Source organism: Mercenaria mercenaria, chromosome 1 (genome assembly GCF_021730395.1).
Source record: "Mercenaria mercenaria strain notata chromosome 1, MADL_Memer_1, whole genome shotgun sequence".
NCBI classification, from domain to species: Eukaryota; Metazoa; Mollusca; class Bivalvia; order Venerida; family Veneridae; genus Mercenaria; species Mercenaria mercenaria.
The window spans coordinates 107,165,596-107,179,403 of record NC_069361.1 but is presented as its reverse complement, the minus strand read 5'-3'; the positions used below and the strand labels follow the sequence as shown (position 1 = coordinate 107,179,403).

The 13,808-nt window shown below is 35.0% G+C and overlaps 1 protein-coding gene across 1 annotated transcript; it reads right to left on the bottom strand.

Moving 5' to 3' along the window:
• Positions 1 to 5,141: 5,141 nt before the first annotated feature.
• LOC123527438 (uncharacterized) lies at positions 5,142 to 13,161 on the bottom strand. The gene is made up of 3 exons (XM_053519958.1): positions 12,953 to 13,161; positions 11,027 to 11,137; positions 5,142 to 6,842 (listed from the first exon to the last, which is right to left on the bottom strand). The coding sequence occupies exons 1-3, from the start codon at positions 13,069 to 13,071 to the stop codon at positions 6,467 to 6,469; spliced, it is 606 nt and encodes a 201-aa protein (XP_053375933.1). The 5' UTR covers positions 13,072 to 13,161; the 3' UTR covers positions 5,142 to 6,466.
• Positions 13,162 to 13,808: the final 647 nt, after the last annotated feature.

Below are 13,808 nucleotides of genomic sequence, written 5' to 3'. Positions count from 1 at the left end.
CAGCAGAAGACTCCTATTGGTTATGAAGTCAGTAGGTCAAGGTCACGTGACCCGGAACAGTTAAACCATTTCTATATGATAACTTGAGAACGCCTGGGCCTAGGATCACAGAACTTCATACGGAGGTTGATCATGACCAGTAGATGACCCCTATTGATCCACCAAACATGTATGGGGTGGGGGCTGTTTAGGAGTCAGTTTTGTCACGTCCCATCCCGTCGCGAAATCTATTATCTCAGTTATTACTAAATGGATTTGATTCAAACTTAAAATAGATGTTTCACCTTATCACCTGCATCATGTGACACAAGGTGCATAACTCTGACACCAATTTTTCATGAATCATGCCCGCTTTTACTTAGAATTTAAGGTTAATTTTGATGCATTTTCACTATATCTCAGTTATTACTAAATGGATTTGATTCAAACTTAAAATAGATGTTCCACCTTATCACCCACATCATGTGACACAAGGTGCATAACTCTGACACCAATTGTTCTTGAATTATGCCCCCTTATACTTAGAATTTAAGGTTAATTTTCACTATTTATCATTCTGACTGGCTTAGAGCCAAAGGGAGGTAACCTTTTTTCTTTTTTAAACTTTTGTACTGAGTTACTTCCCCTTTAAATTCCAAGAATTAGTCTATTTTTAGATTTTCAATATTTTAGGTATTTTTGTAACTTTTTTATTATTAGTCCTATGTAAAAAGTAAATACATTTTTCTGTGGTAACATGTGTCGGAAAGACATTCTTTTGTATTCAATTTTAGTGTATCTCTAATATTAGAGATTTTTATATTTACCTCATCCCTCATCCTGGGCACATATACTAGTATTACTTATTTGTGCCGCGGAAGCCCAGGATGAAGTACTCCAAAGATGAGTAAAAATTTTTGTTTTAGGTATTAAGTTTTTTTTACGTTTTATATTATTCTAAGTATTTTTAGCTCACCTGTCACAAAGTGACAAGGTGAGCTCCGTCGTCCGTCCGTCCGTCAGTCCGTGCGTCTGTAAACTTTTGCTTGTGACCACTCTAGAGGTCACATTTTTTGTGGGATCTTTATGAAAGTTGGTCAGAATGTTCATCTTGATGATATCTAGGTCAAGTTCGAAACTGGGTCATGTGCCATCAAAAACTAGGTCAGTAGGTCTAAAAATAGAAAAACCTTGTGACCTCTCTAGAGGCCATATATTTCAAAGATCTTCATGAAAATTGGTCAGAACAGTCATCATGATGATATCTAGGTCAAGTTCGAAACTGGGTCACGTGCCATCAAAAACTAGGTCAGTAGGTCTAAAAATAGAAAAACCTTGTGACCTCTCTAGAGGCCATATATTTCACAAGATCTTCATGAAAATTGGTCAGAACATTCATCTTGATGATATCTAGGTCAAGTTCGAAACTGGGTCACGTGCCATCAAAAACTAGGTCAGCAGGTCAAATGATAGAAAAACCTTGTTACCTCTCTAAAGGCCATATTTTTCATGGGATCTATATGAAAGTTGGTCTGAATGTTCATCTTGATGATATCTAGGTCAAGTTCGAAACTGGGTCACGTGCCGTCAAAAACTAGGTCAGTAGGTCTAACAATAGAAAAACCTTGTGACCTCTCTAGAGGCCATATATTTCATGAGATCTTCATGAAAATTGGTCAGAATGTTCACCTTGATGATACGTAATGTATCTAGGTCAAGTTTGAAAGCGGGTCACGTGCCATCAAAAACTAGGTCAGTAGGTCAAATAATAGAAAAACCTTGTGACCTCTCTAGAGGCCATATTTTTCATGGGATCTGTATGAAAGTTGGTCTGAATGTTCATCTTGATGATATCTAGGTCAAGTTCAAAAGTGGGTCACGTGCCATCAAAAACTAGGTCAGTAGGTCAAATAATAGAAAAACCTTATGACCTCTCTAAAGGCCATATTTTTCATGGGATCTGTATGAAAATTGGTCTGAATGTTCATCTTGATGATATCTAGGTCAAGTTCGAAACAAGGTCCTGTGCGTTCAAAAACTAGGTCAGTAGGTCTAAAAATAGAAAAACCTTGTGACCTCTCTAGAGGCCATACTTGTGAATGGATCTCCATAAAAATTGGTCAGAATGTTCATCTTGATGATGTCTAGGTCAAGTTTGAAAGTGGGTCACGTGCCGTCAAAAAGTAGGTCAGTAGGTCAAATAATGAAAAAACGTTGTGACCTCTCTAGAGGCCATATTTTTCATGGGATCTGTATGAAAGTGGGTTTGAATGTTGATCTTGATGATATATAGATCAGGTTTGAAACTGGGTCAACTGCGATCAAAAACTAGGTCAGTAGGTCTTGAAATAGAAAAACCTTGTGACCTCTCTATTGGCCATACCCTTGAATGGATCTTCATGAAAATTGGTCAGAATGTTCACCTTGATGATATCTAGGTCAAGTTTGAAATGGGTCACGTGCCTTAAAAAACTAGGTCAGTAGGTCAAATAATAAAAAAACCTTGTGACCTCTCTAGAGGCCATACTTTTCATGGGATCTGTATGAAAGTTGGTCTGAATGTTCATCTTGATGATATCTAGGTCAAGTTTGAAATTGGGTCAACTGCGGTCAAAAACTAGGTCAGTAGGTCTAAAATTAGAAAAATCTTTTGACCTCTCTAGAGGCCATATTTTTCAATGGATCTTCATAAAAATTGATCTGAATGTTCACCTTGATGATATCTAGGTCACTTTAGAAACTGGGTCACGTGCAGTCAAAAACTAGGCCAGTAGGTATAAAAATAGAAAAACCTTGTGACCTCTCTAGAGGCCATATTTTTCAAGAGATCTTCATGAAAATTAGTGAGAATGTTCACCTTGATGATATCTAGGTAAAATTTAAAACAGGGTCACGTACCTTTGAAAACTAGGTCAATAGGTCAAATAATAGAAAAACCTTGTGACCTCTCTAGAGACCATATTTTTCAGTCGATCTTCATGAAAATTGGTCAGCATTTTTATCTTGGTAATATCTAGGTCAAGTTCAAAACTGGGTTACATGAGCTCAAAAACTAGGTCACTATGTTAAAATGATAGAAACAAGAGTGCCAGAATGTCACAATATACGCCCGTCACAGCAAATTTCTTTACTCTAGCACCTGTATTTGCAAATGGAATTTTAATTTTGTGGTTGTTTAGTAATCGTTGTAAGTCTTTTGTTTTTCTAAGTCCACAAAAAAACTCCTTACCAGGTAGAGATACCTTACAATACACCTAAAATTTGAAAGTAACATCTATGTTGTACCACAGAAAAGTGGTCTTGTTTTTTCCCTATGGTCAATTATAAAAAAGTTACAATATAAGTTATTTATAGTAACAACTAAGGGAAGGTAATCTTTAAAGAAAAAAAAAAAAAGAAAAAAAAAAAAAAAGAAAAAAAAAAATTGTAAGTCCACACAAAAATCTTTACCAGGTAGAGATTGGTCAAAATACACCTCATAATTGGATGTAGCATGCATGTTGTACTACAAAAAAGTGGTCTCGATTTTTCCCTACGACTAGTAATGAAAAAGTTACAATATAAGCTATTTATAGTAACAACAAAGGGAAGTAATTCTAAAAAAGGGAACTGCCCATGACACTTCGTCTCATGATGGTGTATAATTGTGCTAAGTTACATCAAAATCCCTCCATGCATGAAGAAGAAATGCTTCGGACAAAGTCATTCATGTATCTGACCTTTGGCCTCTTAGTGTGACCTTGACCTTAGACCTAGGGACCTGGTGCTTGCGCAAGACACTCCGTCTCGTGGTGGTGAACATTTGTGCCAAGTTATATCAAAATCCCTCTATGCATGAAGAAGAAATGCTCCGGACAAGGTTTTCATTCTTGTATCCTTTGACCTCTAAGTGTGACCTTGACCTTAGACCTAGGGACCTGGTTCTTGCGCACGACACTCCGCCTCGTGGTGGTGAACATTTGTGCCAAGTTATATCAAAATCTCTCTATGCATGAAGAAGATATGCTCCGGACAAAGTTTTCTTTCTTGTGTCCTTTGACCTCTAAGTGTGACCTTGACCTTAGACCTAGGGACCTTGTTCTTGCGCATGACACTCCGTCTCATGATGATGAACAACTGTGCCAACTTTCATCAAAATCCCTCCATGCATGAAGAAGATATGCTCCGGACAAAGTCATTCTTGAATTTGACCTTTGACCTCTAAGTGTGACCTTGACCTTAGACCTAGGGACCTGGTTCTTGCGCACGACACTCCGTCTCATGATGGTGAACAACTGTGCCAAGTTTCATCAAAATCCCTCCATGCATGTAGAAGATATGCTCCGGACAAAGTCTGTGGACGCCGCCCGCCCGCCAGGGGCGTTCCCATAATACGTCCAGTTTTTCAAACGGGCGTATAAAAACGACGTCATACTCAAAACTGGGTCATGTGGGAAGAGGTGAGCGATTCAGGACCATCATGGTCCTCTTGTTTAAATTTCTTATGGTTGCCATTCTTCTGTGACAAGACCGTATTGTGTGGGTATAAGTCACTCCTGTGACAGTTCGTTTTGAGGTCAGTAGGTCAGAGGTCAAGGTCACATTGACCCAGAACAGTAGAACGTTTTTTGCCAAATAACTAGAGAATGCCTTGGTCTAAGATCACATTTGATATGGAGGTCACTTATGACTGGTAAATTACCCATAATTATTTATTCCAGGTCAGTACGTCAAACGTCCAGTGCACAGTGACCAAATATTTTCTGTTCCTTGTGCAGTTACTGAATGCATCAATGGGGGGCATTTCGTAGTCTTACAAGCTCTTGTTTTTTTTTGTTTTGTTTTTTTAAAAGAAGTTCTTTTATCTTAAAGAAGTGCTGCAATGCCTCACAACTGAAAGAGATGCTACTTCAGGAATTCCTGGCAACTAAACTCTTAAATATTAAACAAAAGTATTGTTTCCCAGCTGTGGCTTAGAAGCATGTTTCAGAAAATTTAGCATCCAGACATTAACTGGATTTGTCCAGTTGCTTTGAGACCGATCAATAAATCTTGTGCAAAGTGGTTTCAAAAAGTATTTGTCCAGGTCTTTTGATTAACCTTGGTAGCTAGAATACATTAAATAATATATGTGGTTACTAGTACATGAATGGGTACATGAAAATTTACAAAAAAAGGATGCATTTACAAGTATTGAACATTTATTGTTATATGTCAAAAAATCATTATAATTGCTCACAAAATTTAACTATGAACACTGCATTAAAGTGGAATTTTGCGCATTTTACAAGTAATAAAGTAAAAAAGCTGAAATAGATGTGTGCGTAAAAAGGGTGGAGGAAATTACAGCTTTTAACCCAATATACCAAACTCACTGTAAGAAATAATAACTTTCCAAGTATAACTTTTCTTATTTTGACTGGGGCAGTCTTTGAGAAAAGTCAAACTGCACGCAGGAGTTGCTTCCCTTCAACTTCAGAAATCTCTACCTATAGGTAAGGGAGATTACTGCATAAAAGACTGAAGAAAAAGACCATTATTTTATCAGTCCGATTTCTTTATTTCTAAAGCGTAGAAGATTGAAGAAAAGGACCATTATTTTATCAGTCCGATTTCTTTATTTCTAAAGCATAAACTTCAAATACTTATGCGGCATTATCGTTAATTTAACACATTTAAATGCACAGAAACAAAAAATTGCTTTTATAAAACATTCACCAAAAACACACTATGTGCAGTAAGATGCGCATAATGCCACTTTAAAATAACTAACTATAATGTAAAAGACAAGGTTCATTTAAACCTTAAATGGCCTACACCATCATTAGAATTTTTTTCAAACAGATGGTAACTTAAAAATTAGATACTGTTTCTTACCAGGGCTTATTTTCTATACTGAACTTTTTAAAAAGAAAAATGCATAACTGAATATTGCTGAAAGTCGCAACTTTTCAGAAAACAGACAGTTTTTACCATATTTCAGACAAACGGGAAACTGGAATGTTTTTAGAAGTGAGTACTGTCAAAGACTACAATAATATTTTAGACATAGGTCCAGCTTCTCCAGCTGAATATATGGTCGCTGACTGATTGTGGCCGACAGCTGTGCCCAATGAAAAAAATCCTTTAAATTTGAAATTTTCTTCAATAATAAATCCTGTGTTAAATATTGCATGCAATTTGATAAAACAATTGTTCATGATGAAAAGAAACTTAGAATTTACTCCCAATAAATACTTTCAGATTACAGGCCATTCAGAGGCAAGTGAACCTTATATGTGTATTGTTTATTAAAGAAAAAAGACAATGTTAGCAAATGACTTATTCACCAGTCTGCTGTGATTTAAAACCAGCTGCCTACTAAGCAGCTTAAAATGACATTTAGGCATAATTATGTTACAGATTGTCTATATGGATACTTTGCTAACATTTTGAATGACACAATTGACAACTGTAATTCCATGAAGAAATTGGATGTATGACTTTATGTTGGTAGGCATTAAAAATGTCAGTCAAACACAACACCATGAGCTGCTTTACGTTTCTTGCTAGTTGGATTAAGTACACTCATTCCAACTTTTGTGGGTTTGGCTTTTGCTGGGTTTGGTCCCTTTTTAGGTCCAAGATCCATGAATGCCTGTGCTTGTCCCGTTCCTTTTTGTGCCTTCAGTGTATCTATAGTATGATTAGCTTTGTCTAGATCTGTTGCTAACTTTGTTGACGACTCGGCAAGCCTAAAAAGAACGTTCTGCATCTCGGATTTTTTCTCTGCTGCTTTTGCCTCATACAAATCCACACTAACCTTGGAGGAACCTTTACCAACTGTAACAGTTACTTTGTTTCCAACGATAGCTACATCAAGATCTCCTGTATGAAATCCATTCCTGTAAGTATAAACAAAATATAAAACATAAATTCATGTTAGACCCGAGTTTGGATACACTGCATAATTTCACAGGACTATGCTTTACCTACAGAGGTAAAGGCCCGCGTTTGATTCCTGGCTACTCCCATTGCAAGGCATTTTATCCAGATTGCCTCAGACTGTGTACCACCAAAATTGCTGGCGGGTAAGGTATAACTGGTATTAACTGTTCTTAAAATAGGGTCACTCAAGAGCTCTACAGAGCTTATGTTCATTTTACACAAAGCAACAGTAAATTAAAGTTACCTTCACCTGTAACACAATTCTAGTTTCTATAGTGTTTTAGCAAAAAAAAAAAAAAAAACACCACCACCACCTACCTGCCAATTCACTAGCCTTACTCATTCTGCTTAACTGGATGGCTTATTTTATGATATGATATTTTAACAGTTGCCAAAAATTATCACACTGCCCCCAACATTCTATTATTTGGACTACCCTACCTAAACATTTTGGGTATGTTACCCTAAACAATAGTAAATTTAGGCCCTAGCTGGTGCATAAGTAGTCCAACTACATGTAATAGGACATTTAGGCCAGCTTTATAATTTTTGGATGTTCGCTGCCTCCATGGCCTTGAGTGATTGTTACTATAAAACAGGAAGTGTCTAGGAGTACGGATCCGTACCTCTAGAACCTCAGACTGTTACAGACCTCATTTATAATATCTGATATGTTGGATTATGTACGTATTAGATTTTGTTGAAAATGAAATATCAAGTAAGACAATAATCAATATCCACCTAAAACTTTAATCTAAATGGTATACACCCAATTGTTTACATTTTCTTCCGAAACGTAAATGATTGAGGAACTCCAAACCGGGTACTCAATTATACATCCCGTTAAGTTACAGTGGAACCTCATACTTCATATCGGGTATGTGACGTCAGTTTCATGAATATCGTCACATTCAAAAATTCTTTAACAACGGTATTTTCAGTTTTACTCAGGCCAAAGAACAAATTTATATCATTTATGTAATAATTACAAATGTAGTATGTGTATGTAATAAAAAGATTATTAGATCTGCATCGAGAAATATGCACTCGTTCTTTCGCAGAATAATATTGCGCTCCTAAAGTCGCACAATATTTCCGCTGCAGAACTTGTGCATATTTCTCGATACAATCTAATAACCTATAATTATGTCCTGTGCCTATTAATATCATAAATTATCAAAATAAACTGTTGATTACATATTAACGAATGTAAATGAATTATATTGGACATTCAGCAGAAAAAAAACTGTTAAAAACAAACTTTATGACATGACAAGGCATATGAACCTATTTATGTTATTATTTCACAATAAATAACTGGCACGGAACAATCTGTTTGATAATCAATTAACATACATGAGTAAAAGGAAATCTTCAATGTGTCTTGTAATGGTTATCAAATATACAGGAAAAAAATAATTGTTTTATCATTCGAATGCTCTAAATTATTGCACTAGTACATAAATGTATACATTTTACTGTGCTTTCACTTACATTATATAAAAATGTTAGTTGTAAAAAAATTGTTCATACCTCTGCACTAAAATCAAAGTATTAACCCTAAATATATAGAATAAAGGTACTGGCGCACAAGTTTGGAGCAATAGAAAGCCATTGAACCCTTTTCTGTTTTAAACATTGCATTAAAACATAATTTTTTTGGACTTCAAAAATTATGCATCGTAAAAAGTAATTCTAACAAAACTGAAGGCAACAAAGTTATTTCTATCTTAATATGCATCATATGTCATGCTTAATAAATGGACCAAGTTTGAAAGAAAATCTTCATTATTTTTCAAAAAATATTATTTTTTATGTCGAAAGCCCCATCGGGCAATGTTACCAGCCTGATAAAATATAGATATATATCGTACATGTAAGCCATCCTGATAAGCTAATTGAGTAATTCTAATGCAAAAGTAGCCTTACAAATTTGATCTGGATTGCTAATTTCATAATCTGATATCTTTTAGTTGTCATTCCTCTTAAGAGGGACAGTGACAGCTGTCAAAATACACGGTGCATATCCATATCGGCAGACTCTTTGCGAAATCTGCTATATCGGCGGTTTCTTTGATTCGGCACCGGCGATTATTTGCTAAAAAACAAAGTCCAGGTCGGTAGAGGAGATGAAAAATCAAACTTCCATCCATGATCATAAGTATGCTGCTCAAAAATAAGCAGAGCACAGAGCATTAGAATGTCTTTACTATGTATTGTAGTGCTTATTTTTTAAATTTCAGTTATTTTGCTTGCAAACTTGATGAAATTAGTTGATGGTGTATTAACATGGAACACAAGCCCGACCTTTTCCACAGTCTTTAACGACTTTTTGCTTTGATATCATACATATCAAGCGCACTATTTGTATTCATTTTTCAATATTCTTCCAAAAAATACTGACAAATAGGCTATATTCAAAACCCTTTACTTTTGGTCGGGGCACCAGCGGTCTCTCTGCACACAAGTTTTTGATGCACAGGCAGGCTCTCTGCATTACGCACAGACAGGCTCTATGCTAATGATTATTTGGACAAATTATAGCTTAATTTATTTTGTGTGAAGATCTGACTTTTTTATAACTTACAACCTTCACGCCTTTTATCAAAATGTCGAAAACCAAGGTGAAAATGAGTTTATTATCGACACATAATGTTACTATATTAGAATACTTAAGATATTTGCGTTGAAGTGACAATTTTTTTATTTGAATGTAAGATTTTTTTATTTAACCAGGAATCCTGAAGATGTCTGAAAAGATACAGGGCAGATTTAAATTTCGGACGGTCAAACCTTTACATGCAATCGCTTCGTTTCACAAAATCTACCAAATATCTGTTACACCAAGAAAAGCTACTTTGAAAAGTTGTTTCTCCTCTTAAATTTCTTTCACCAGTGTCGGCTTCAATTGTTCTACGAGAGTAAAATTAAAGCTGCTTTTTATTGTTTAGTTATTTTTTTATCTTTCTTGTGTTTTTTTTTCTAATACTTGTACGAATGTAGATATGGCGAACTGTTTAGACTATCAATATAAAATCGCAGTTTGTGGAAGTGAGAAAATATTGATATCGACCCTATTAACAATAAACAACTTAACATTTTTGAAAACATTCTCAGTCTGTGTAATTTGAAAAAAAAAACACACACACACACACATGAAAGATAAAAATAACTAAACAAAAAGCAGCTTTAAATTTGCATTTGTAGAACAATTGAAACCGACACTGCTGAAAGAAATTTAAGAGGAGACACAACTTTTCAAAATAGCTTTTCTTGGTTTAGTAGATTTTTTGAAACGAAAAATCTGCCCTGTAACTTTTCAGACGTCTTCAGAATTCCTGGTTAAATAAAAAAATCATGCATCTAAATAGAAAAATTGTAACTTCAATGCAAATCTTTAAAGTATTTTAATATAGTAATATTATGGGTCGAAAATAAACTCATTTTAACCTTGGTTTGTGACGTTTTGAAATAAATAAGGCATGAAGTCAGATCTACGCACCAAATTAATTAAGCTATAATGTGTCCAGATAGTCATTATCATACAGCCTGTCTGTGCGTAATGCAGAGAGCCTGCCTGTGCATCAAAAATTGGTGTGCAGCGACCGCCGGTGCCCCGATAAAACCGAAAGTAAGGGGTTTTGAATAATTCCATTTACATTTCGGCCTATTTGTCAGTATATTTTGGAAGAATATTGAAAAATGAATACCAATAGTGCGCTTAATATGTATGATATCAAAGCAAAAAGCCATTAAAGACTGGAAAAGGTTGGGCTTGTGTTCCATGTCAGTACACCATCAACTAATTTCATCGAGTTTGTGAGCAAAAAAGCTGATAATTAAAAAGTAAACACTAAAATACATAGTAAAGACATTCTAATGTTCCGTGCTCACCTTATTTTGGAGCAGCATACCTATGATCATGGATGGCAGCTCGCTTTTTTTTCGCCTCCCCTACCAACCTGGACATCTTTTGCAGCAAAGAATAGCTGGTATCGATGCAAAGAAACCGCCGATATAGCAGATTTCGCCGAGTCCACCGGTATGGCTATGCACCGTGAAATACTCAAATCCCTTTAGAAGACAAAGTATCTATGTCCTGATAATAAATCGGTACATGGTATAATTTTAATATATGTACCTGAATCTTGTCAGGAATGCGTCCATTGTATTTATTCCAGCCAGGTCTCTAAGAGCATCTGTTTCCTCTTCGTCCAAATCCACTTTCCACAATGCTAACCCATCTGTCACAGTAGCAACCACAGCTGATAAAGAAATCAATGGCTTATCAGCTGGAATTCTGGTGATTTCTAGGGGTTAGTGTACTTTTTTCCCCATAAAATCTTTTTTTGTCATGCTACAAAAACATAAAAACTACCATTTAAAAGGTGATAAAATTATCTTTCTAACAGTATAAAACATTCATAAATCTGATTTACAGTCATTCCAGATGCCCCAGTAATTAGTTAATCTGGCCACTGTTTATTGACAGTTAGTTGTTAATTACTTTATTACTCGCCGCGGGCAATATGTACTCCTTTCAAATGCAAACGCGGGTCGCGTAGTGCTCATTAATATTCATATGACTTGTATCAGAAGACAGCCGATTGGACGACCTACACGTAGGTGTGTCTTAAATTTGCATACGACCCCCCAAACCGGAGAAATCGTTCCGTAAAGTTGACGTGAAAAATACGCCCAAATATACCATATTCGCTGAATTAACATTTATTTTTAATTAATACAAACCCTAACAATTAATTTGATACCAAAATTATGTTTCGGAACCTATTACAAGTATGCCGCATTTTCATTTTAAATTCAAACTCCCCGCTTCCATTTTTTTTCACTCGGCGGTCCGCCATGTTGGAAAATTGATCAATTAGGTCAATGCGGTAAATCGATTGATTCGGCTCGAAAATCATGTAAAAAGACCTATTTCCACCGGTTTTTATTTGGAAAATATGTATGTCTGTAAAAAATATTAATATTTGACTGAAACTACAAAGCAGAAGTAATATTTATTGAGAAAATTCAATGTCGGAACAACGCTGACGAACAGCTGACCGGAATTTCACTTTCGTTATGAATTATTTTCTTATTTAAGGAAAAGAGTCACGATTTGCCCCCAGAAATGAATGTTCCAAGAAAGTGTTTTTATTTCCAATTAAAGTCTGTAAATAATTGTTATTACTTACGCAATTTCAATGCATAAAAGGACGATTTTTCATACGCGTTTCGTACTCAACCTGTTCGTACCTAACGGGTACGAAAAAATGAAAATATCAATTCAATAGTATTGTTCATACATAGCACGTGTCTAATGATTATTATATATTATTTTTGTTTAGGAAATCATTTGAAAAGTATATGTATAATAATTTAAAATGTATAGTCATATACTGATACAGTTTACACTATGTATTTCAGAATTACATCTGGAGTCATGACCGGTCTAAGCCATTTTGCCAGTCTGCTGGAATATCTGATACATTAAATTTCTTAATTAAAATGATAAATTTAGTTTTTATATGCTTTATTTTAGAATCCTAGTCCTATACATTATGTCTTGTATGTCTTATGAAAAAAACAGTGGTAATATGGTAACATACTTGAACTTGGACAGCGTTGGAGTCCAGATATAACAATTAGAAAAAGAAAAAAATCGTAACCATGTCTCATTGTAAGTGAAATATAAAGGCAGTTATACACCTTATGCCAAAACAGACACCAGAAATGTATTCTACAGGAAAAATACCATAAGTATGCCAAATTTCAGCTACTTATCATTTAAAATGAGTGGAAGACCAAACATTAATGTAAACATAGGAGTTTTAACGGTCCGCGACTGCGAATAAGTTCCTTATTATTTATATAGAGGAAAAATTCCAGAAAAAATGACGTTTTAAGAAATTTCAAATCTTCATAACTTTTTTATTTTTTAAGATATTTCAAAAATTTAAAAAGTTCTTTGTTTGATTATTTAAGCAGAATATGAATATGTTATTAAAACACTGGTTAAGCTACTTTGAAAAATCAGCTGTGGTTGCTAACTGAATCTGTCACACACAAGATCCAATTGGAGGTGAATCGGGTAAAACACAGGAACTTATCACCTTCAGATTCTACAACGCGGTGAAGTTCTGTGCATTTCGCGTCAGATATTAAAGATTTAAAGCTTGTCATCTTTCTCTTTTAGTTAAAATTATCAAATTGTCTAGTCTGCAAAACTGTAAACAACGAAACGGTGTTAAAGAAAAATTTACTGCAGGAGAATAATCCTATTAAATCTGTCCTCAATATCTTTCGAATTTGCCTTTATTCGCACCTTTACACGGGTATACTTATGCGTAATTAAGTTTATATGGAACAGAACACGTTTTGTCTCAAATAGACAAAAGTCAATGCAACTGATAGATTTTCAGGAACACCTACTTTCAATGAAGAACAGAAGTCATTAATGATACTTAATAAACAGACCTTTAACTTAATACAGTAGAGCCATATAATGACCCAATATACATGATTTCTTGGTAGAAGACCTATATGCAATGCTATTTGCTAAATATCTAAGCTTTATGCCTTGAGGAGATTTTTTATAGTTTTTCTTACACAATTAAAATATTAAGATAAGTGACCACAATTTCATCGGCGATATATGACCATTTTGTGTCGATTCGCTGTAAAACCCAACTCACTCACTCACAATTTCATCTATGAAAAACAGCTGACCCCCATCTGTATGGTCAATGAATGAATGAACGTTGTAGAAGACCACTGGACAATGCTACATATCAGATATCTAAGCACTGAGCCTTGTGGTATTGGAGAAGAAGAGTTTTAACGGCTACCAGAATTCTTCAGGAAACAGAATTCTTTGAACAACTTTGGTAGAGGACCATCCAGGCTATGTTTCATTAATT